Source organism: Camelus bactrianus, chromosome 7, assembly GCF_048773025.1.
Source record: "Camelus bactrianus isolate YW-2024 breed Bactrian camel chromosome 7, ASM4877302v1, whole genome shotgun sequence".
Lineage (NCBI taxonomy): Eukaryota > Metazoa > Chordata > Mammalia > Artiodactyla > Camelidae > Camelus > Camelus bactrianus.
In genome coordinates, this window is record NC_133545.1 from 12,400,022 (window position 1) to 12,424,674 (window position 24,653).

General features: G+C 43.5%; 2 protein-coding genes across 7 annotated transcripts in view; one reads left to right on the top strand and one right to left on the bottom strand.

Moving 5' to 3' along the window:
* Positions 1-373: 373 nt before the first annotated feature.
* On the bottom strand, positions 374-11,709 carry RAB19 (RAB19, member RAS oncogene family). 2 transcript variants are annotated; one of them, XM_074366922.1, is made up of 4 exons: positions 11,232-11,362; positions 9,626-9,838; positions 7,778-7,961; positions 374-2,666 (listed from the first exon to the last, which is right to left on the bottom strand). In XM_074366922.1, the coding sequence occupies exons 2-4, from the start codon at positions 9,824-9,826 to the stop codon at positions 2,398-2,400; spliced, it is 654 nt and encodes a 217-aa protein (XP_074223023.1). In that variant the 5' UTR covers positions 9,827-9,838; positions 11,232-11,362; the 3' UTR covers positions 374-2,397. The 2 variants fall into 2 exon arrangements, with proteins under 2 accessions (XP_074223023.1, XP_010945763.2); XM_010947461.3 differs by lacking the exon at positions 11,232-11,362 and adding an exon at positions 11,553-11,709 and having other exon boundaries at positions 379-2,666.
* Positions 11,710-11,839: 130 nt separating this feature from the next.
* The window catches only part of SLC37A3 (solute carrier family 37 member 3), a 37,606-nt gene continuing 24,792 nt past the window's right edge, over positions 11,840-24,653 (top strand). For 3 of the 5 annotated variants that reach the window (XM_074366918.1, XM_074366920.1, XM_074366921.1), the window contains exons 1-3: positions 15,018-15,144; positions 22,218-22,378; positions 23,508-23,616. In XM_074366918.1, coding sequence (XP_074223019.1) covers positions 22,290-22,378; positions 23,508-23,616 — 198 coding nt within the window. In that variant the 5' untranslated portion in view covers positions 15,018-15,144; positions 22,218-22,289. Of the gene's footprint in view, positions 12,085-12,776; positions 12,965-15,017; positions 15,145-15,244; positions 15,533-22,217; positions 22,379-23,507; positions 23,617-24,653 lie in introns of those variants that run through there. The other 2 variants (XM_074366919.1, XM_045510981.2) reach the window with 2 other exon arrangements.

The following is a 24,653-nucleotide window of genomic DNA, read 5'->3' on the forward strand; positions in this document are numbered from 1 at the left end:
TCGTGTTTCTGAAAGGTAGGTTGTTCGTTTCAACAATAAATATGTATTGACATGAATTAAAATGTCATGAATTCTCTGTGGTCTCACTCCCACCCTCACCTAACCTCTGTATAGCAGTAATTCTCAAGGTTTAGTGTGGGGAGGGTCACCTGGCAAGCTTGGATGAAGTGTGGGTTTCTGAAAAGATTCTGATTCAGTCAGCCAGCCGTTGGTGTCGGGACTGTAACAAGCATCCGCTGGCCACTCTCATAGGTGCAGCTGGGGAACTCCACTTTGAGAAGCACTGCTCTATTGTACTGTCCAACGGATATACGGTGTGAGTCACTTACGTCATTTAAAATTTTCTATTTTTCATTTTTTCATGTTAAAAAAGTAAAAAAACACTTGAAAAGCTTAGATATAATTTATTTAACCTAGAATATCTAAAATATTTTAACACATAGTCAATATAAAATTATTAGGAAGATATTTTACATTCTTTTTTTTTGTAGTAAGTCTTCAAAATCTGGTGTAGTTTACACTTAGAGCTCATCTCAAATTCAAATTAGCCACATTTCAAGTACTCAGTAGTCGCATGTGGCTAGAGGCTATTTGGTTTGTGCTGGTCTCGGCCTATTGATAGTGGTGCTAAGGCTAGAAATGCTGAGGGGACACTCACCTGCACCCCAGGTGAGCCTCCACAGACATTTCCCCTTTCAGAACTAATGTTGTGGCTGGACTAGCCCTTGTAGTTCTTTTCTTTATTTTTTATTGAAGCATAGTCAGTTTACAATGTTGTGTAAATTTCTGATGTATATTCATTTTCATAATAGGTTAGTTACTAAAAGATACTGAATATAGTTTCCTGTGCTAAACATTATAAACTTGTCCATCTATTTTAATATGTTTAAAATTTTTTTTATTTATTTTATTTTGGGGGGAGGGAGGTAATTAAATTTATTTACTTGTTTATTTATTTTTAGAGGAGGTACTGGGAATTGAGACCATGACCTCGTTCATGCTAAGCATGTGCTCTATCACTTGAGCTATACCCTCCTCCGGTTGTTTATCTATTTTATATATAGTAGTTAGTATCTGCAAATCTCAGACTCCCAGTTTATCTCTTCCTACCTCCTTCCCCACCCTGGTAACCATAAGTTTGTTTTCTATGTCTATGAATCTGTTTCTGTTTTGTAAATAAGTTCATTTATCTTTCAGATTCCACATATAAGTGATATCATATGGTATTTTTCTTTCTCTTTCTGGCTTACTTTACTTAGAATGACAATCCCCAGATCCATCCATGTTGCTGCAAATGGCATTAATTTATTATTTTTTATGGCTGAGTTGTATTCCATTGTATAAATATACCACAACTTCTTTACCCAGTCATCTGTTGGTGGACATTTAGGTTGTTTCCATGTGTTGGTTATTGTAAACAGAGCTGCTATGAACACTGGAATGCATCTTTTTGAATTATATCTATATCCCCAGGAGTGGGATTGCTGGATCATATGCTAAGATTATGTTTAGTTTTTTGAAGAATCTTCACCTTGTGGTCCTTAATAGGATTGCAAGGCACCCTCAGCAAGAACCATCAGGGAGCTTTGAAAAAACAAGGTTTATTATTCACAGGTTTCACAGGGTACACAGCATGCCCTGGCCACCCAGCGAGGTCACTATTGGTTTGCTATTCATCTAGGAGCGAATTTAATTTCAATTCAGAAATGGTGATCCAGCAGATAACTGTTTTAGAAAAAATTGTAGGCATCTCCCACATCCTAGGAGGGTGGTCAAAACAGCCCAACTAGGATAAAGTGAAATCCAGCTCTCTATTACATGGCTCCTGACCATTTGGCAAGACAGTATTTATGGTCTTTGGGTCAAAAGGCTTTGCTTCCCAAACTAAGACCCGAGGTGTGAATGTCAGGAAGGAAAAATTAACAGCATCTGGTTCATCACTGCAGGCTTTCTCCCCATCCTCCCGTGCTCACGCTGTCTTAAACTGCTCCGGAATGTTCCAAACATCCTCTCCATCTCTTGATAATCCTCTTTTCTTCTTTCCTTTGCTACCCTCTTTTTCCAGCGAGAAACAAGGTTCAGCAGAAAACAGCCGAAGGGGTGGGAAGACAGAAAATGGAACGATGAAAAATAGCAAATCTTGCCCTCCTACCCTCGTGCCGCCAAGCCTTAAGAATAGTCAAGGAAAACGGTGGTGGTCCCTGTCCTGAGTCAGGCATTAGGACCTCTGGTGTGAATTGAGGCAAAAGTGCGCCCTCTGCAGCCGAGAAGGGGTAGTACTAGCAGCGAGTCTCCAAGGGGGTCTGAGATCTGTCTACTCTGCAGACCCGAGGCCAGCCGGCTGCCCGTGGTTTCAGAGGTGGCCTCTGGAGGGTGCGACCAGCCTGGGGAACACATTTAGCAGGTGCACTGGGTCTTCTCCTTCGGAACCTGGGCTATGAGGACGGGACTAGAATCCAGGCAGAGGTTACTCCGGGCGCCCTCCCCGTACAATTGCAGGCTGTTGCGCGCGATTAGCTCCCTGGCCATCAGCACGAAAACTTCATCAATGTTCTTGGACTCCTTGGCAGATGTCTCCACAACAGCCAGGAGGCCGTACTTTTCAGCCAGTGTGCAGGCATCCTTGAACAGAACGTGCCGTTCTTCCCACATGTCACATTTGTTCCCTGGGAGGGAGAGAGAGAAGCAAATATTCTGGTAAGTTAATCTGTTTTTTTTTTTTTAAGGTGAACTTTTTATTTATTTATTTATTTATTTATTTTCCGGGAAGGATTAGGTTTATTTATTTATTTAGTGGAGGTACTGGGGTTTGAACCCAGGACTTTTTGCATGCTAAGCACATGCTCTACCACTGAGATATACCCTCCCTGCAAAAGGTGAACTTTAAAAAGAACATTTTAGTTCTTTATCCGCACATGCATGCATTCACAAATAGTGATTGAGGGCAGATTTACTGAAAAGGAACCCACAGATGAAAGGAGTCACTGTCTTATTCACTTTAAGTGCCAGGAAGAATGGGCTGGAGGGGTGTGTTTTAGCAGCCAGGACAGGTGGAGCCCTTGTATTTTGGGTCCCATCATTCCTGTCAAGTGTGACAAGATAAAGCCTGCCAAAGTGAGTCTCCATCTTCTCTCTTCTTCCTCCACATCTTGTTTCTCTTTTGACTCTTTTTCCCCAAGTGTTGGAGACTGTGAGATGGGGCCTGGTCTAGCTGAGGAGACTGTGATGAGGATTTGCTGGAATGAATAGAGAAGGACCGAGCTATAACTTACATACAATAAAATGCACAGACTTTAAATGGACAGGCCAATGAGTTTTGACAGACGTCTCTGCCCCGTAACCACCATCTCCCTTAAGACATAGAACATCTGTGATTCCCCCAGAAAGGTCAGTGGGGGACTTCATGAGGCCCAGGATTGGCTGTAAGAGGAAAAGTGCTTCATTTTTTTTCTCTTCCTCCTCAGTCCCTACATCCATCCAATCACTGGACTTTGATCTCTCTGGGGCGGGAATCTAAAGGTGAAATTACTTTCTCACCGGATTGGTTTTACCAGACATCAAGATTTATTACAAAGCTATTGTAATTAAGATAGACCAGACCAGTGTTTCCTTATGGTCCCTATAAAGAGAGTTTTTAGACCCTTTTTCCCCTCATTCCCCCTCCCCCCAAGAAAAGCATTAAAACTTCTTATTTGGAAACAAATGTAGATTCATAGGACATTGCAAAAAAATATATATGTATGTATATATTCAGGGAGGTCCAGTGTACTTTTCACCCAATTCCCCTCAATGGTAACCTCTTGCATAACTACAAAAGAGTATCAAAACCAGGCAACTGACACTGGTACAACCCACAGAGCTTATCAGATTTCACCGGCTATGCACACACTCCTTTGTGTGCGTGTGTGGTGTGTGTGTGCAGTCTGATCACATGTGTAGGTTCCTACTACCACCACTGCAGTCAAGATACAGAACAGTTCCATCACCACAAAGTGCTCCCCTGTGCTACCCTTTCCAGCCTCCCACCTGCCCTATTCCCTAACCCCTGGTAACCACTACTGTGTTCTCCATCTGTCTAATTTTGTCATTTCAAGAATGATATGTAAATGGACTCATCCAGTAGGTAACCTTTTGAGTTGGCTTTTCCCAGTCAGCATAATTCCCTTGAGATCCATCAGAGTGATATATGTATCTGTAGTTCCTTCTTTTTTATTGCTGAGTAGTTCCATGGTATGGGTGTGCATAGTTTGTTTAACTATCCACCCATTCGAAGTGAATTGAGTTGGTTCTAGTTTTTGATTATTATGAATAGACCTGCAGTGAACATTTGTATACAGTTCCTACAAAATTTTAATACCACAAATACCCTGCATATCTGGCCCATGGGAGGCCACAAACCACTGTAATAGCTAAGATATTTCTGCCCCCCTCCAAGAGAATGCATAGAACAGACCAATGCAATAGAATAAAAGAACTGAGAAACAAACCCACGAATATATGTATCCTTCACAGAAAGATGGTACCACTGAGCAATGGAAAGGTTTCCTTTTTAGTAAATGGAACTGGTGCAATTGCATCTTAATGTGAAAAGTTACAAATTTTTGGCCCAAACCTGTCACCATAAAACAAAATCAGTGCTAGGAAGGTAAATGTAAAAGGCATAATAAATTATAAATACATATATACATACATAAAGCAAGCAAGCTTTGAAAGATAATGTAAGACTATCTATCTTGATGTGTTTCAACTAGGGGAAATTTTCCTAAAAAGGACATAGGAAGCAATAATTATTAAGGAAAAGATTGATGGATTGACATATATTAAAATTAGGTGTCTGTTTATCAAATTACATCATCTGGTGAGTAAAAAAGGTAACCTCCAGGGTAAAAGATGTATTTGCACACATATAACTGACAAAGGGCTCAGAGCTCCTTCAAGAGAACCAGCTTCAAGGAACACAGGTGACCACAGCCCAGCTGTTACCCCTCCATCTTCCACCAGCTGGTGCAGAGGCCCCAGCACAGCGGGGCACTAATGGAGGCCCCCACCGCAGAGATCAGGATTCCATTCCTCGGCTGGCAACTTTGGCTCAGGGCTGATGGAGCCTTTCTTAGAACTGTGCTCAGTCTGAGACTCTTCCTACCCCATCCTTTTTCCTCCCCTCTCTCCTTCCCAGGGGCAAGTCTGCATCACACAGGAGACTCTCCCTGCCTCCTGTTCTCTCCTCTTTACCCTCACAGCCTTTTCTCCCCATAAATCTCTTACATGTCTATCCAGTCCTGTCCTGACATCTTCCTGGAGGACCTGAACTGACATAGACTCATTTCCAGAAAAGATCAGGTACTCATAGGAATCAGTAAGAAAAAGATAAACAACAGGTAGAAAAATGGGCACAAGAAAGGAGACCACCCAGATGGCTAACAAGCGTGTGAAAAGGTGCTCAACCTCATCAATGAACAGGGAAATGCAAATTAAAACCACCAGCCGTATCATGACTCACTTATCAGGATAGATGAAATGAAAAGGTCTGAAAAGAGCGAGTGCTGGCGAGGGTGTGGAACAACTAGAACTCACAGACCCTGCTGGCAGGAGGATGAAATCCAACAGCCACCTCGGCAAGTGGTCTGAGATGATCTACTAGAGTTGCAAGACCATGCACGTCTGCTCCCAGGTACGTACCCAAGAGAACCGTGTGCCCATGTGCATCAATAAACACATACGTGTATAGACAAACAACAGATAAGGATGCTCAGAACAGCAATTTGCCTCATTGTCCCGAACTGAAAATAACTCAAATGTCCATCACCAGCAGAAAGGAGAAAGACTAGGCTCTGTATTCTTGTGAAGAAAAGTTATACAAATTATGCAAAAGAATAAATTACACTTATAGGCGACAATGTGGATGAAACTCATAAACTTGGTGTTGAGGCAAAAAGCTTAGACAGAAAAAGATATCGGTATGATTCCATTTATAGAAAGTTCAAAGACAACAGCAAAACCAAACTGCAGCATTCAGAACTGTGGGGTCAGGTGGTCAGATGATAAGGAGAAGGAAGGGAGAGGTCACCATAAAAGGCAAGTTGTATTTCCCTTTGCAGAGGAGAGGGAGTCACCAGAAGGGGTGTGAAGGAGCACGAAGGGAAGGTGCTGGCAAGATTCTCTTTTTCCACCTGAGGAGGGTGGTGTTTACACAGGTGTTTCCTTTGTGACAAATCAATGTTGATGTCCTTTCCTCTATATGTGTCCAATAAAAAAGGTGGGGGAAAAACACTTTCTCATAATGACAGTCACCAGCCTACTCATGGGCAATGCTAGACGTAGATCATAATTATCTCCAATGGTTAAATCCAAGGACTTTTTTCAGGGGACATTACCCCTTCTGGGACTGTGGTAGGCTGAAAAATGGTCCCAAAGACACCAGGTTCTAATGCCTGGAAACTGTAGCTGTTACCTTATTTGGAAAAATGATCTTTGCAGATGTGGTTAAGGATTCTGGATTAGCTGGGTGGGCCCTAAACGTAACCACAGGTATCCTTATGAGAGCAGGGTCGAGGAAGACTTGACTCCGCACACAGAGGATGTGAAGAGGGCCAACGCTGGAGTGGTGTGGCCAGAAGCCAAAGAATGCTGGCAGCCACCAGAAGCTGGCAAGGCAAGGGGCAGTCTCTTTCCTAGAGCCTCAGTGGGGTCCTGCTGACACCTTGATTTTGGCCTGGTGATACTGATTCAGATCTCTGGCATCCAGAACTGAGAGAGACCACATTTCTGTTTTGTTTTGCTTTGTTTTGTTTTGTTTTGTTTTTTGAGTGGGGTGATTAGGTTTATTTATTTATTTTTTAGTGGAGGTACTGGGCATTGAACCCAGACTTTGTGCATGCTAAGCACTGCACTCTACCACTGAACTATACCCTTTTCCCCAAACACAGTATATTTAGCTCTTTCTCAGTCCCATAGCAGCAACCTGTGCTCTAGGATCCTGTTAAAATGAAGATTCTGATTCAGTGACTCTGGCATGGGTGGGGCCTGAGTTCAGGCACTTTTAACAAACCCCAAAGTGATGCTGATGCCGCTGGTCTGCGGACCACACTTTGAGTAGCAAGAGCCTAAACCCACTTGTCGAAATTAAGCAGCCACCTGGTAGACAGTAGTGTCCTTAGGAGGGAGGCAAAGGCCGCTCTGTTCACAAAACCAACATTATAGGGAAGTGATGGAAAAGTAACACTTTTCTGAATGTACAACAGGACTGCACATATTTCAAGCTGTGAGTTCACTTTGTGTATTTGAAGTTGCTGTTAACTTTGACGTTTGCTTGTTGTTAAGATTTGATAAGGATCTTACCAGGTGGGAGAAGTCATTTGAGAGTGTAGTCAGTCTTATTCATCTGCGTGGCTCCCCTGGGGATTAAGAGCCATCTGGTGCTGTGAACTTCAGACTACAGAGAACTTCCTGTGTGGTCTGCACAGGTGTGTGTGTCGAATCAGCCAGGGTGTGCCTTCATCTAGCTGTCCGGGCCCCATCCCACGTCTTCCCACTCGAGGGTGGGGCCTTGGAATCTGTATTCTTAACAAGTTCACACCACCCCACTCTCATTCACAAGTGAATCTGATGGGAATTTCTGGCCCAGGTGTTTTCTGAGGTCTCGTCCACCACCTGCACTTCTATGATTTCACGTTCCACTGTCATTGGAAACACAGCAAAAGCTGAGCAGCTGTGGGGGTTGGTGGAGGAGGGTAGCAGGCAGAGTTAAGAAAAGTTAAATGCTTTGAAAACTACATACCGATCAGCATGATGACCAAGTTTGCCGCTCCGTATTTCTCTATCTCGTGAATCCAGTGGGGAACAGACTCGAATGTGGACTGCCGGGTGAGGTCGTAGGCGATGATGGCCGCGTGGGCGCTGCGGTAGTAGCTCTGGGTGATGGTCCGGAAGCGCTCCTGGCCAGCGGTGTCCCACACCTGCATCTGGAGAAGGGCGGGGAAGGGGGGTCTGCATCAGGAGCTCCCACGCCCCATGAGGACCTGCTCACCTCAGTTGTTTCCTGAGTCTCACTTCTAGGGCCCAGGAGTCTGCTGCTCCCAAGGTAACCTAAATGTGCTCTCAGGTTGGGAGCTACCACCTAAGGGATCCTTCAGTCGGAGAGGTGGATCCAATGTCCTGGGGTCTGGTATTCTTTTGTCTTTCCACCACACTCATCCCTTCATCCAGATTTTGGGGTTTATCTTTTGAGCCTGACCATTGATATGAACACTGGCAAAGGTGATAGCATTGGCTGAACTCTTGATTTTAAAAGATCACTCAGCTGTTCATGGATAGAAGCGTCCTTATAATACTCCCTTCCAAATTACCATCCCAGGCAGTGGCACCAATTGATATTCCTCCACCAATAGTGTGTAAAGGTACTCGTTTCTTCACACTCTCACATTATTTATAAATTATATTATAGAGTTATTTTTAAAAGAAAGTTTGCAAACATACACAAAAATAGAATAAAACAGTGACCCCCTCATATATCCATAGTATTATCAAAATTTTGCCCCCCTTGCTTCACATAGCCCTTTCTGTTGATTTCTTTGAGGTGTTATTTTAAAGAGAATCCCAAACTTCATGTCATTTCATCCCCACTCACATCAGTATACATTCTTATAGGGGGCAGGGTATAGCTCAAGTGGTAGAGTGTGTGCTTAGTATGCACGAGGTCCTGGGTTCAGTCCCCAGTACCTCCACTGAAAAATTAAACCTAATTACCTCACCACTGCAAAAAAAAAAAAAAAGGACGTTTTCTTACATAACCATGACACCATGATCACTACTAATAAACTTTTCAATAGTGCCTCAGTGTCATTTAATACTCAGACCATATTATTTGACACAACATTGTAAAAAGACTATAACTCAATAAAAGAAAGTAAAAAAAAAAAATACTCAGACTGTATTAAAATTTTCCTGATTGGCTCCAAAATGTCTTTTTACTATTGTTTCTATTTAGGAAGGATCCCAAACAAGATCCACTTATTACATTTTCACCAACACTTTGTGATCTTTTCTAATCAAACGGGTAAAAGATATTATTTCACTGTTATTTTAGTTTCACTTCTTTAATTATGAGTGACAATGGGCACCTTTACACCTTTACATAAATGTAGGAGCCAGTTCTGATGAAATCTGTGAAGTAGAGGTTTTGACCAATCGGAACTGCCCACTTTTTGTATTGGGTTGGTCTTTTTCTTAGATATTTATCAGAGCTCTCTTCCCGTTAAAGAAATTAGCCCTTTGTCAGTTTCATACGTGCAAGTGTTTCTTTCCAGTTTGTCATTCAGCTTTTGACTTTGTTTATGGTATTTCTGAGGACATAGAAATTTGACCTTTATACGGCTATATAGAAATGTATAATTTGACCTTTAGATAATTAGATTGAGCAATATTTTCCTTTATGGCTCCTGGTCTCTCGTCTTATTTTAAAGCCTGATCTCCCCATTCCATAATGATAAAAATAAATACATCCATTTTTTTCCTGCTACTTTTATGATTTCATATTTTATATTCAGATCTTTCATTCCTCAGTCACGTGTTTCAGGTTGGGAACCCTGGCTAAAAAGAGGCGGAGCCACCCCTGTGCCCCTCTGACCTTCACTTTCTTGCCATCGATATCAAGGGCACGCACGGTGAAGTCCACCCCAATCGTGTTCTGCTGCCCCTCTGTGTAGACCCCGGATTTGAAATGCTGCACCACACACGTCTTCCCCACATTGGAATCCCCGATGAGGATAATCTTGAACAAATAGTCAAAGTTCTCGTCTGCTGCCCTGGCTGAGCTGGAGAATTGCATGGCTCTTGCCACCTGGAATGGACCAAGGAAGAAAAGGGATTCAGCTTCTCTTTAGTGAACAGCTACCAGGGGGCTGGAACAATTCTCAGCACTCAGGATTGAAGACAGGACAAGACAGAGGGAGGTCACTGCGTCCACAGCTCTAACATTCCTGTGGGAGAAAGACACTAATGACTGGTCAGGTAAGAGGGAGCTGCCCCTGCAAACCCACACCTGCCCTAGGTGGGCTGACATTACTTTAGGGGTGTCCTGAGAAGGAGGAGGTTCTACTGCCTTTCTCTACTGGGCCCAGTACACAGTCAACACCATCAGTTGACAGCAGTGCCCGAATTTCTAGCCACAGAGACCACGTGCCCCCTGCTCCAGCAAGTGCGCAGTGAGCAGAGGATGTCCGTGAAGACGCCCACAGCAGAGTTTCACCTGCCATTCATCAGGCCCAAGACGCGCCTAGCTGTCAACCTATCTCCGTTTTACATGGGAGCATGTCTCCCAACTACTGGAAGACTGAATGGCTGGGCAACCAGCAACAAGGACCAACACGACCTGACAGAGAAGTCAGTTTCAGAAAGAGTCGCATAGACTTTTCCTTCTGGTTGGCACCTATTTTTTTCTTGACCAGGAAATTAGGATTTTGAGAGTATTCAAAAGGAAAACTGTGGTTCGAATGTTTGTGGCATCCTCTACTGTAGGCTGGAAAAGAAAAGTTTCTCATGACAGTGTTTCCCAAACTAACTGGTTATCAGAATTATCTAGGGAGACAATTAAAAATATATATTCCTGGGGCCCATCTCAGATCTGCTAAATAGACTTAAAAATATGTACATATGCACACGCTCCCAGGTGATTCTCATGACCAGCCAGATTTGGGAAGTGTCAACCAACACACTCACCCGCCTGAAACTTTATTCCCACCTTCAGCATCTCTGCTTAAATGTCCATCTATGCTTTAGCATCTCAGATCACAAGGAGCTCACTACCTCCTGAAAAAGTCTATTTTGTGTGCACAGTTCTAACTTCCATGGGGTTGAAATCTATCTCCCTGAGGTTTCCATCTGTTGACCCTCATGCTACACCAGGACTCCTACTTTACATGACAGCCCAGCAGAAGTTCGGAGCAGGAAACATATCCCCTCAAGGTGAACATCCCTGGCCCTTCAACTGTTCTTCATCTGATGTTGTGTTGGGTCTCCTGATCAAATGTCTCCTAAAAATACGTGAAACCTTATCCCATTTGATGATTGAATTTGATGTGCTGCAAATTGTTCCTATGACTTCCTTCATTTCCTCTAGTTTTATTCTTTGATTTTCTCAAAGTCATAGAAAAGGACAAGTCTGTATCATCAGACAAATTTAAATCTATATGTAAAAATCGAGAGCTTGAAAGAACTGAACAAGGATCCCATACCTCTCCTGGATGCCTCTGAAATCACATGGCTAAAAGATCCGGCAGACAAGAGACACAATCCAAACCACTTTTGTCCCCCTCTGGCTTTTCGAATGGAAGGAAAGCCATTCCACTTCCGGTGTCTTATCACTGTACTTTGAGCTGAGATCTGACTTCCAGGTTCCCCTACCCCATCTCCCCAATTAAGTCCTCAGGGTTTCCACAAAAGCCCCCTTGACCTCAGCCTACCCGCCTGCAAGGAGAGCCACACAGTGTCCACCCTCCAGCGTCCTCCATCCTGCATCCTGTACCCTGCACCTTCCTGGATCACCTGTTGCTTACCTGTCGGGCTCTCTCTCCTCTGCCAGCAGGTAATGTTTGCTCTTTCTCCTGGTTTTCCTTTTGGCTCTCTGTGCCCCTTCTTCCTCCTGCCTCAAGGTGTGGTGGGAACTGTAGTTCTGTCCCCTGGTGTCAGGTTTGGTGGAGAAAGTGAAAGGAAAGTGCAAACCCTCCCCGCTCCCGCCCCAGATCCGGAGCAGCTGCCGTTGGGTATGAAGCGTGAGGCGAGGCGCTGGCCAGCACCGGCACACTAAGTCAGCTTTCCCTCCCAGCAGCGTCTCGGCATCCAGCAAAGCCCAAATGAAAAGGACTAGCCAGCTACCTCAGCCAACTTCTTTTGAGCCGCCCTGTTCCTTCTTTCTACTCTTCTCTTAGGCAGCCCTCACCCCCAATTTTTCCTGGTGTCCCCTGTTTGGCTGGGGTCGGCACGGCTACTTGAAAGACAGCAACTTAAAGGAGGGTACAGCTCTGGATTTTAAGTCCTTAATTGTTTTGTGGACTTGAATAATTCTGAGGAGCCACTGAGAGAAAAGAGGTGAGCCAAAGAGAAGATTTAAAAAAAAGTAAAACAACTTGGAATTTGCAGGGGAAGAAAAAGCTGAAAAAAAATTTGTTTCCTTCTGGCAAAAAAAATCTGCCACAGAACCAAGGTTAACTGGGAAGACCTGGCCCCAGTGCTGGCAGATGCTGACAGATGCTGACAGGAAGCTGAGCTGAATTTTCCTTTTAATTTTTTCCCTGTAGACTCTGGAAGAGTCACTGCTTCTGATAGCCTTGGAGACTAGATCTTCCCCACTACACGGAATGTACCTGGTAGGCAGTTAAGCTACAGGCACACAGTGCAAAGGAGAAACATCCGGATTGATAAAATATTTAAACTGGTGTAGTGTTTTCAAACTGTGGGCTAAGACCCATTAATGAGTCATGAAATCAGTTTTGGTGGGTTGTAACCAATGTTTTTACAGAAGAGATTAGGAAAAAAATTCAGAATGTATTTCACATAGTAAGGTTAAGTATTGAGGTGTTTGGGTCAGTTGTGTGCCTGTATGAGTGTTCTGGGGTGATGTAAGATGTATTTCCTGCCGTGTATTTCCGCTTGAGATCTAGCACGGAAATAAGGACAATTTATTCACATTATGGAAAGAACATTTCTTTCCATGATGCCTTCAGAAAACCTGTAAGTGATGATTTATCTCACCCCAAATTCCATTTACACATCACTTTCAGGAACCTCTCTTTTGGGGAGGATAAACCCAGCGTTGACAAGACACTGCCAAATACTGCTGCTGCAGACTGCGCTTCGAGACCCACGGTCGTGTGTATGCAGCTTGGAAACGAAACGTAGGTCAAGATCCATCACAAACATATGGGCAGGGACAGAAAATAAAACCCGTGAGATATCAGTGTCAGTGCAGGTAGGTATCAAAACGTTTTCTTATTCTGGTAATGATAACTGTTAAAGAGAAAAAAACAAAACCCCTGCACTTGGAGAGCATCTGGAAGGAGAAATCAAATGGTAAAATGCCCGGAGGGCTACGGAAGTCAAGGAGAGATGCTGCCCCGCCCTACGCCGACCCTCTCCACCAACATGACTCTAAGTGCAAAGAGCATATAGCTTGTGCTCTGGGGAGAAGGCATCCTTGACCTGGGTGGTGGTGACGACACAGGTTATATACTTACTCTAAACACACACACACACACGTACATTTTCACACATCTGTTTCACAATGTATGTTCAATCATTTTAACCATTTCTAAATGTATCATCCAATGGTATTAAATTTATTCACACTGTTGTGCAGCCATCACCACCATCGATTTCCAGAACTTCTTCATTATCCCTAACTGAAACTCTATATTCATTAAACAGTAACTCCCATGTCGCCCTCCCCCTAGCCCTGGGTAACCACTATTCTACTTTCTGTCTCAATGAATTTGATTACCCTGGGTACCTCAAACAAATGGAATCATACAGTATCTGTCCTTTTGTGTCTGGCTTGGTTCACTTAACATAATGTTTTCAAGGTTCATCCATGTTGGAACATGTGTCAGAATATCATTCCTTTTTAAAGCTGAATAATAGTCTACAATATGTTTTTTGCAATACATGTGAAACATTTGGCTGGTTTATTGTTGCTCACCATACTATCACATTTCCTCAGCCACGCCCTCAGATGACTGGAAACAAAACTACCTTTGTGCTGTGTAAAGGCAAATACAAGTTAAAAATAAGAGGCTTAATCCTCCCTGTTGAGAATAAGGGAGGATTTTCCTTTCAAAATTTCTGTGTCCTTTTCAAATACATATCTATCTTTATAATGGCTAACTAACCTCTGCTCTTCTCACAACTCTGGAATGTTTCCTCCAGGACCTGGGAGCCATCTTTTAAAATACAAGCACCAGGAAGATTCTGCCTCTAACTCCCAGTTCCTGTGGGAGGGTGAGAGCCTAACTTTTGGAGGGCCTTGCTCCCAATTTGCAAAATAAAACAAAACAAAACAAACAAACAAACAAAATCGATCTCCTGTCCTAAAGATGTGAGAAGTTTGTTTCTTCTCTGGATAAGCTAACACAGGTGGTCTCCCCAATGATTGTGATAAAGTTAGAAGAACTTGTGTGACAAAAGGTCCTGTCAAGTCCTCTCCCTTGAGGACTAGTGGTTATCTTGAGAACATGCATGGAGTGGGTTGTGTCTGCTTGGCTGCGTAAATGAGAGGTGCCTTTCTGCCTCTGCATCCTCTCAGGGCATTGCCTGTGAGGTGCATCACATTCTGGTTTAAGGCTTAGTCAATAACAAAACTGTTCTCTAATCTGCTAGCTTTGTGGACAGGCTTTCTGGCTTGGGAGACTTTTTTTTTTCCTTAGCAGTTGAAAGAGAGCCCAGGAGGGCAGAGGACGCTCCTTCAGAGTCCTGTGTTGTATGTAAAGCCTTTAATTATAAGGATCTTAGTACTTATTTGTTTGGGTGAGTGGCGTGGTATATAGAACAGTGAATGACACTGCCAGACTAATCCTGTCGGTGTCATTCACTGTCCTTGTGGGCAACTGTATTTATTTCAACAAAAATCTAAAGCTTATGCTCTCATGGCAGGTCAGTAGCACACTTAACAGCAGGCTTCTTTTTGCAGAACAAAGGTTATTTGAAAAAAAGGATGACCTATACATCATTTCTTCCCAGATCATGTATCTTCTCTCTCTTCCTCACTGCTTTTTCCTAACAGTCCTTGCCGGATTCTGTCTCCCCTACCCCGCGACCAACCCCGCGTAGCCGCGGGGTCCAACCAGAGATTCGGTGGAGGCGCCTGGAAGCCGAGCCTCCCTCCCCATCCTTTCCCCTCACACTGCCTCCCATCCCCCCACCGCCTCCCATCCCCCCACCGCCTCCCATCCCCCCACCGCCTCCCATCCCCCCACTTCTGCGGTCCGCCGGGTCGGACTACAACTCCCAGCATGCCGCGGGGACGCCGCGGGTCACGTGAGCGCCCGGAAACCCTGGCCGCGGCGGCGCCGGTGAGGTGGCGGCGGGAGTGGCGGGGTTGCGGGCGAGACGGAGCGAGCGGAGCGGCCGGAGCGCGGCGACTACTGCGGGTCTCAGGTGTGCGAGCGGCGGCGCACGGGGCCCTGGCCGAGAAGGGGCTGAGCCCGCTTGGGGCTGGGGAGGGGGCGCCGCCGGCGAGGGCAGGTCCGAGGGGCTTCCTGGCGACGCGAGGACGAAGTGGTGATGCAGATGGTGGCGGCTGGTGGGTGTGGCGCCGCGGGCAGAGCCGGCCGGCCACTCGTTCCCTCCACTCTGGGCCGGGCTCTTCGGCCACACGGTGCTGCGAAACCTGGCGGGGCCGGCGAGGACCGCAGCGGGAGGAGAGCGGGAGGATCGAGGGCCTCCGGGGAGAGCCGGCGGCCTGGGCCCCCGCCAGCGCGGCGGCGGGGACACTTGTGCCAGAAAAGGGTTCGTAGTCGAGACCAGGTGAACGGATACTTTACAGGTAGGGCGGGGAGGCTTTTGGAAGGGACGTACAGCAAAGGGAGAAGGGTCTCAGTAGAATAACTGAGTTTTGCTGTCTGGTTAAGTAAGGTCTCAGGAATTTGATTAGATTGCTTTTTCGTCGGTAACTCAGCCTTCTTATTTGCAGAGTGTGGTCTGTTTATTTTCACTTATGACGAGATAATGGGAATGTGTCCACAGGGTTTTTGGTGTTTCTGGAAATTAGGCGATCTCCTGGTAACTTACTGAAATGATTATAGGGAGTTCCTGGGATGAGCAAAATCTGATTCTTAATGGCCAAATTTCCCCTTCAGCGTCTTGATGCTTGAATTCTTTCTTCCCCATATGTTGAGTGTTTTGCTGTATGCCAAGCTCCATACTTAGAACTCTCTATAATCTTACTTAATCCTTAAGTGAGGAAATCGAGGATCAAAGACGTTAATTAAGGGGAGGGTCTTGGATTCCAACTGGAATATTCATACCTTGGTGTGGGCCACGCATGACTTCAAATGACAGTCTCCTGTTAATCTTTGGCTCTACATCAGAAAATGAGCCCGGAACGATACTTCGATAAGCTGAAAGTCAGTGCAATGTCTTGTTGCTCACTAGCTGTCAGGATCCAGTGTATTTATTAGTCATTGTCTTAGGTTCTGATTTGTCTTGTTCATCAGTGATAAGGAAATGTCCCAGCAGTGACCCCTGAGTGTAAGTCATTTGTCTAGGAGAGGGAAAGATTTTTATCTTGAAAACTATTGTCTTTGGAATATGTTCAAAATAAGTAGGAAGAATGTGGTTTGGGGAACCCTGGAACAAGACGAGAAGATTTTACAAAGAAGTATTCTGCATCTGTGGTAATGAAAAAGTTTAAGAAGAGAGAAAAATTAGGAAAAAAAAGGAAGACTTAAGTTTTAAATAAAAGGATTTATGTGGTGCAGGGAAATTATTTCGAGTGAGATCACATGGGATAAAAAAGTTACTTGTATAAGTATGGAGTTTTGGGACACTAAATCACAACACACACAGTTGTCAAAGTAGGTGGGCTCAGTTATCCATTTAATAGTTTTTCCCCCACCTCTTTATACTGAGTACGCATTATCTTTTTACTTTGCGAACATAAAAACTGCAAGTCTAGGGAGTGAAGTAATTGCCCATATAATGCCCTTCTCATTTATGTGTGTGCGAGAAGCACTGTAACTAGTATGGTGCTTTTTTCCTGTCTTGGATTTATACCTCTGAGTTTAAGATGTGATGTTTCTAATTACTGTGTTTTACCCAACTTGTGATATTTAAAATTTTAACCTTTCCTCTTACCCAGTGTAACAGGATCTAGGGTCAGGGTTTGAATGCTTGTTTCATCTCCTGAGAGATACTGTTTTCTAAAATCCGTTTTCTCATCTGTAAGATGTAGAGAGAACTAAATGCAGTGAAGCATGGCAGGTACCTAGGACAGGGCCTGGCACTTTGAAAGCATTCAGTGTTGGCCAGCAGTTAGAGCATTCATTCATTTAGAAAATCTTCACTGATCACTCTAAATGCTCTTCTGGGCGCTGGGGACATAGCTGTGGATTTAAGACAGATAAGGCCTCTGCTTTTATGGAACTTACAGGTGAACAATAAACATGTAAACAATTAAAACATATAATTAGATGGGGAGAAATGCTATGAAGAGAAGAAACAGATGGAGATGGGAGAGGTAGTAACGGAGGAAGACAGTTTTAGACAGGGTGATCAGGGCAGCCACTCTGGAGGATGACATTTGAGGGTGAGCCAAGAAAAGGAAAGACTGAGCCATTTGCAAAAAACAAACAAACAAACAAACAAAAACAGGATAAAAGCGTTTCAGGCAACAGAACTGCAAACTCAAAGGCCCAAAGCAAGAAGGGGCTAGGTGGGTTCAGGGCCAAGAAAGGGATTAGGGGCTGGAGAGACTAGTGAGTGTGGGGAGTGGTGCTGGTGAAGGGGGAGCAAGGCGGGTGGAGAGTAGAAAGAAAATGTGCCAGCTCCACACTGTGTACACTAGCAACGGATTGGGAACCACGCAGATGTCCAGTAGGAGACTGGACAGTGGCAGCTTGTAGGTGCACCTTCTGCCTCTGGGTGGACCTCCAGCCTCAGATGAGTGAGGGAGAAAAACGACGTTGTCTGCTCCTGTTTGAGCGTGTGTAAGTTGGGGGGGCTCCGCCTAGAAGCACGCACAGGTACAGATTCTGCAAGGATGCAGAAGAAATGCTAGGAGCCCAAGGTGACTTGAGAGCAGTAAGGGAGATGTTGCTGTGTACCCTTTGAATTTTCTACCGTATGTGTATGGTACCTGTTGAAAATTAATAAAATAACAACAAAATCTCCAACCTCTCCAGCCATTCATCCTTAGTCTCCTTCGGCCAGCCCCTGCTGTCAGCTGTACTGCTCACATGCCTTAGCCTCCCTGCCGGGCCACAGAGGTCTGGGCATATGGGTTTTAGAGGCCATGGCATACTCTTACTTTGTGTTTTTATCTGAGTCTTGGGAAACCATCAAGAAAGCATTTTAAGCAGAAGCATGACAGCTGCTTTATGTTTTAAGATATATTTCTAGCTGGTGTGTGAAGAGTGTTGCTGGAGGGGCTGGATGTAAAATAGTGAAACTCCAAGGGAGGCGGTTGTGCTTGGCTTGGCGGGAGACATGGATCGTTTACCTTGGTGGTGGTGGTCGGGCTGGGGAGAAGCAGATGGATTTGGGGTGGATTTTGGAGGTAAAAAGGACTGGATTTCATGATGGGTTGGATGCGAAAGCTGAGAGAAGAGGAGAAACGAAGCCTGATGCTAGCTGCCCTGGTGGTACCGTCTACTGAGGGGAGTCCTGGGGAGGGGTCGGTTTGGAGGTGGACGTGAAGAATTGTGTTTTAGGTACAAGGGATCAGGTGGGCCGTACTGCTGGGACTCCGGGAGGGTCTGAGTTAGAGCTGTGGATCAGAGAGTCACGGGCAGAAAGCCGCGGTACTAGTCAAAGGGGAGAAAGATGTTGGAAGTTTAAAGAGAGAAGTGTGAAGTGGTTGGTTAGAGGTTGAGAAAGCACAGCCGTTCGGGAAGTGTAGACTTGCTGGCCAGTGTCTCATGGCCTTTGAGGTTTGTGGTTTTGAATCTAACAAGTGACACCAGCCTGCTTGTGTGATTTTACTGTGGCAAAACTGAACGGCTAGGGCGCAGGGAAGGAGGCCAGAGGCAAGTGAGAGAAAAATTCCCCTAAGAGCGAGAGTCCAGATTCTCAGATGGGTCAAGAAGGAACTGAGGACAAGAGGAGGGCAACGGGTGATGGGAAAAAATGGGAAGGTGATGGAATTGGGAGCTTGCTGAGGTCAAATGACTGCTGGAGTGGGGCATATGAAGTCAGCGGTTTTCTGGAAGAAAAGTGTATTTGAAATTCAGTTCGGGAGGTGATGCAGTTACTGGTAATGACAGGGGCTGGGTTTTGACCATGGAGTGAGTTTTTATCGTGGGATGGAGGAAAAAATTGGTGGGAAAGAGGGCATGGAACTGCTGGGTTCCCCACCTGGATGTTGACAGAGGGCAGAAGTGGGGTTGGGGGTGGCGGAGGAAGAGTGAGACAGGAGCTGACTCCGAGAGGGGCCCCGGAGGGAGCAGGAGGTGGCAGCATGAGGGGCAACGGGCAGGGAGGCCCATGAGTTTCCAGGTCTCATGAAGAGGAAGAGTGGTCGTGAGAGGAAGGGTTGCTTCTCTTTGAGAGACCTCAGAGGAAACAGCGTTATCTGGGGGCAGGCAGAGTCCGCTAAGGCAAGAAAGGCAAGGGCCTCTCGTGATACAGAGAAGTTTATTTACTGCTTCTCTCCATTTCCAGAGAGCATCTCCATCAGCTGGGGGTCAGGTGAGATGTAGGTGGCAGAGTGGGCACGGGATCCTGAGGCTTCACGCCTGTCATCTCCCCTTCTGCCAGTCTCTCCCCTTTCCGCTCTGCAGCTCTTATTCAGCATTGATCACACAGTCTGGAGTGTTCATTTGGGAAAGCACCTTGTGTGGATGATCCTGTAGGAGCCCAAAAAGCTTCGCTGCAAATCAAATGAGTTAAAAATTATGAACTTGCCTTGAAAAGTAGAACCTGGCTCAGTGCCTTGTTCTGTATTCTTTTTGATGGCAAAAATCTTATTTTTCTTAAGTTTTTTTTAAGATCATTTTGTTCTCATATGATAGTTGTATATGTAGTATCCATGGATTAAGAAGATGCTAAATGACAAGCTTCTGTTAATTCAGAAACACTTAAAATGAATTTTGGTTTTATTATAACAGCATGTACACACACTGGGAAAATGTTAGGTATTTGCTTAGTCTGTAATTGGAGCTGGAGAGGAAATGGTCTTCAGGAAGTAGGGTGTGCTGGATGGACTCAGACTTGGCAAAGACTCCATGCTTCTGCAGGCGCCCAGGGCTCACAGGTGATTAGAAGTCACTTCTGTGATGTAGGGGATATAAGTGCAAGGTATTATTATTATTAATGATTGTAATTATATACCACCAGATGTTATCATAGTATTCATTTAAAATGGCATTCTGCCAACAGCAGGTGAATGTTTAAAACTATTTTCTCATTGTATTTATTAAGCATTTTCTTCCCTGCCACTGTAGCTGAGGAAAAGGTGTTTTTTCCGAAACAAAATCCAGATGGTCTCACAAACAGCTTCATAGTCATTTAAAGCCATTAATGTAACTATATAGCCCTGAAACCCACAACCACTATTGCCAGAGCAGCGTAATCCCAACTGTTGGAGCATAGATTTTTGGAATTATTATTTTACTTGATTGATTATAGAATTTCATAACCCACACCCTTTTCTGAAGTATTCGGTGCAGTATTTTTGAGTTGTGAGTACGTTCAGTTCGAAGAGCTACAGTTTATAAAGAATATTTAAAACGTTGCGTTGTCTCACTTGGGCTTCATGTTTAATCTTGTAAATGGAAGTAAATTTAGCAGTAACAGTAGCTCTCTCTGGTTTGTAACTTCCTGGAATTACAGATAGAAAGTTTGTTTACTTTTTATGAGTGGAATTTTAGTCTTAAATTGGCTCATAATTTTGTTAATGTTTTTCGGGGAGAATGATTATATGAAATTAGTTACATTCTACTGATGTGGGATTAATCCTGGGCAGATCAGTGGCTAAAATAATTACTTTAATATCTTACATACACTGTTTATTTTAGTCTCATAACTCTCAGAAGAGATAGGCCATTTTATGAAGGACCATCTGTGATTCAGAGAGACTGACTTGTCCAAGGGCTCACAGCCAGTAAGTGAATCAGCTGTAGTGTTTATACAATTTTAATCATCTCAACTTTGTACCTTTTATCGAAAAGTTTTAAGAATGGCCTTTCACCTGGGTCTCTCAGTATTTAAGGTTTGAGTCCATCTATCAAGCTGTAGTATAAACTGTAGTATAAACAGCAGTTACAGGGAACGTGGCCTTGCGCAAAGCCCTGTGAGTCACTAGTTTTAGTGTTGAAAGCTCTTGAGTACGTCTCCTACCTTTGACTATTGTAGTATGTTTATCATACAAGGTATTTTGTTAATTTATTTTTTCTAATATTCAGATAAATTATAGGACTTTTCCAGTGCTGTAGATGTTCTCCCTCCTGATTATAAAATAGATACACGTTCAGTGTAGAAGTTTTAGGAAAGTATATAGAAAACTAAAATTACCCATGATCCCACTACCAGAGAGAACTATATATTCTCTGTTTATTTGTAAGTATTATGTAAATATAGAGTCAAGTTGATTATATTTATAGGTCATATCCTACTTTTTTCAGTTGACATTTTTTCATGTTACTAAAAAGTCTCAATTCATCATGTCAAATGAAAAATATTCAACCATATGGCTATACCATAATTTGTTTAAACATTCTCCTCTCATTGCATATTTAGGTTGTTTCTGCAGACTCATAGCTGGAGACATTATGCTTAGGTGCTTAATTATTCTTGGGTGTCTGTCAGCATGGATGCAGAGGAGAGGTGAGAGGAATTAGGGAGAGAGATGGCACAGGAGTGGCCTGACCTCTGCCTGATTCCCTCATGACTGACACAAAGCTCATCTTTTTTAATAAAAGAAAGCTCTCTGACTCTTGTGAAAACTACCTTTGTTTAGAGAACTGAATGCATAATTGAATCTTTGTGTCAAAGGCTCTTGATGAACATGACCAGATTGTCTTCCTATAACATTGTACTAATTTTCACTTCCATCAGCAGCGTATGAGAGTTCAGGGATCATTAGACCTCAAGCTGCATTGAGCACAGTCTTTTTTAACTATGCAAACTTTTTTTTTTTTTGGCCATGATTGGCATTTCTTTTGTTGCTAGTGAGATGGGAACTTTTATTTGGTAAGTTTAATAGCCGTTTCATTTCTTTTGAGTTGTCTATTCATTTCCTTTGCTCATTCTCCAGTCAATTAGTGATTTTCTTATCAGTTTGTATGAGAGTTCTTTCTATTAGGATGTAATCTTTTGTCATGGATTTCTTTTTAAAGGCCTACCTAATAGCTGTAAAACATAATTATCAAATCTAGTTTTCTGGTGTCAACTAGTCCATATAATTTTTTTTTCAAGGCCTAATTATATGCTGACTGGTTGTAAATCTAAATAATTCAGTTTTTGGATAATCTGCCTGTTTTGAGTAATGTTAATAATCTGTTTTGTCTTTCTAGGAAGAAGAAATGACGTAAACCATTCACTCTCCAGACTTTAAAGTCAAGGTGGGAAGGAAGGTCAGGAAGAACATGGCCTGGCCGGATATTTTTCAAAGAGGAACTCTGCTCTCCCGGTTCAGCCATCATCATGTAGTCGTGTTCCTGCTCACCTTCTTCAGGTAAGAGGACTGATAAAGCTCTTCTCTTGTTGTCATTGTTTCCCTTTTGAAGGAGCTGTTTACCGCAAGGCGAGTGCTTAGTGCAGAGGTTGGCATGAGCTTAACATGAAATAGACTAGCTAGTCCTTCTGCTTTTCTTTCCGATGGCTCCAGTACAGTGGTTCTCAAGGGCTATCCTGCCCCTGTCTGGCTATGGCTGGAGACATTTTTAGTTGTCATGCCGAGGGAAGGCGTGCTACCTGCATCTAGTAGGTAGAGACCAAGGATGCTGCTAATATCCTACAGTGCACAGAATAGCCCCCCACAACAGAGAACTTAGGAGTCCCGATATGTCAATACTTCCATGACTGAAAAACCTTAATCCTATATAAAACCCTTTAATTGTTAAAACCAGGAGCTTGAGAACAAAGGATGTGCATATTCAGGGAATGCCTTGTGCCTCTTTGAGCAGTAAAGATGGTATGAGATGGTGAGGAGCTGCCGTAACTCATGTGAGAGCCCTGATCAGGTAGCATGACTGAAGAATCATCCACGTCTGACTGCGTGGCCCTCTGTGGCTCTCTGTAGATGATGTAAACCAGGCCTGTAGGTGTTAGGGGCACGCTGTTCATAACCCTGGGACTCAGCTATTTTGATTATTTACTCTGAATCGATTTTATTATTAATCTTTATTGAAGGCACCAAAATGATGGTTTATTTATTTATTGTTTAAGGCAGAAATGAGGGAAATGGTTTTCTAATTATGTAAGAGTTGATAGGTAATTTTGGATCCTTGATTTAGGGGAAATGCATTTGAGAGGATTTGAGGGAGGCATCAATATGAGGAAAAGACAGGACCAGGAAAAAGCTACTGGATGGCCAGTGTAGTGAGTGGCCAGTGGTTGCTAAAGACTTAAAATCCTTTACGGAACTGCGACCATGATTTCAAGTGCGTTGAGATCAGTCCCATCTCCATCTTCTAGGTCCGGGGACACGTGATGAGTGAACATGGGGGCTCATATAGAAGAAGACAAGTTAATCTTTTCTTTTGCTTAGCAGAGACTATTTCAATGGACAGTCTTATAAAGTTCTTATAATGGACAGTTCTTATAAAGCAGTACTCACCCTTCCTTCCTTCTCTCTTCTGTAGTTACTCATTGCTCCACGCGTCAAGAAAAACATTTAGCAATGTCAAAGTCAGTATCTCCAAGCAGTGGACCCCAAGCGCTTTCAACAAGTCAATCGAACTGCCTGTAGAGGTAAGCACAACTAGGTAATGGGGTGGATTCCAGAAGGGAACCATGCCCACGCATGAATTCTCCTTAAGTTCTCTTTTGTTTCATTCATCCTTAGGATGACTTACTGTTTCCTATGGTGTAAAATCCAAGCTACTCTGCCTGATTTCTTAGCTTGCCCTGATTCAGGCCTGCTTTACCATTGCAGCCAACTTATTTCTCGTTGTTTTGAAATCACACCATTCTGGCTAGGCTGTTTTTTCATTGAGTTTCACAAGTACCATGCTCATTTCTGCCTTTGAGATTTTGCTTGTATTCTTTTGTATGACCTTTCACCTTCTGCACACCCATCTACATTTTGATTTTCCCTTTGTGTTGAGATAAAGTGCCACTTTTCCTATCAAGTTTTTTTTCCCAGCTTCTGGTTTTTTTCTCTTTCACACTGTGTACACTGTGTATTATGTAGTTTAATGTCTCAGTATTTATGTACTTTCTAATTGTTTCATTTGTTTGTATCTTGTTTAAATGGCTTGAAGTCAGGGAGTGTGTATCCATCCAGTTCTTTTATTCATTGTGGACCAAGTAAATTCTTTGATGATTGTTTGGAGTGGAGATGCTGTTCTTTATAATAGCCTGTCTCAATGCACAAATCCTTACCTCTCAATCTTTACTACATTATTTGAGTTTTATTTATGTGGAATTACAGGTATATATTAATATGCCTAGCATTTTTATTTCTTAAAAATTATTTTCTTTATTTAGACCAATTCACAGTTGATAGGTTTGAAGGTTATATGACTATCCTCTGAAGTGTAAATAAATTATTCAGTCAATTGCTTATTGAGAGTCTGTCCTACACTGAGGGTACCGCCCCCCCCAAAAAAGCCTAGAGGATTAAAAAAAAAAGGGGGCCTTTCCTTATGGAGCTGACATTCTAGTGGAGATGCTCTCGAACAATTTTTCTCAAATTTCAGTTATCAGGAACTTTTAAAAGGCAAGCTATTATGACTAGATGGCTAGATTTCTTGACTGAGTTTTGACAATTGACAATTACATTTTTA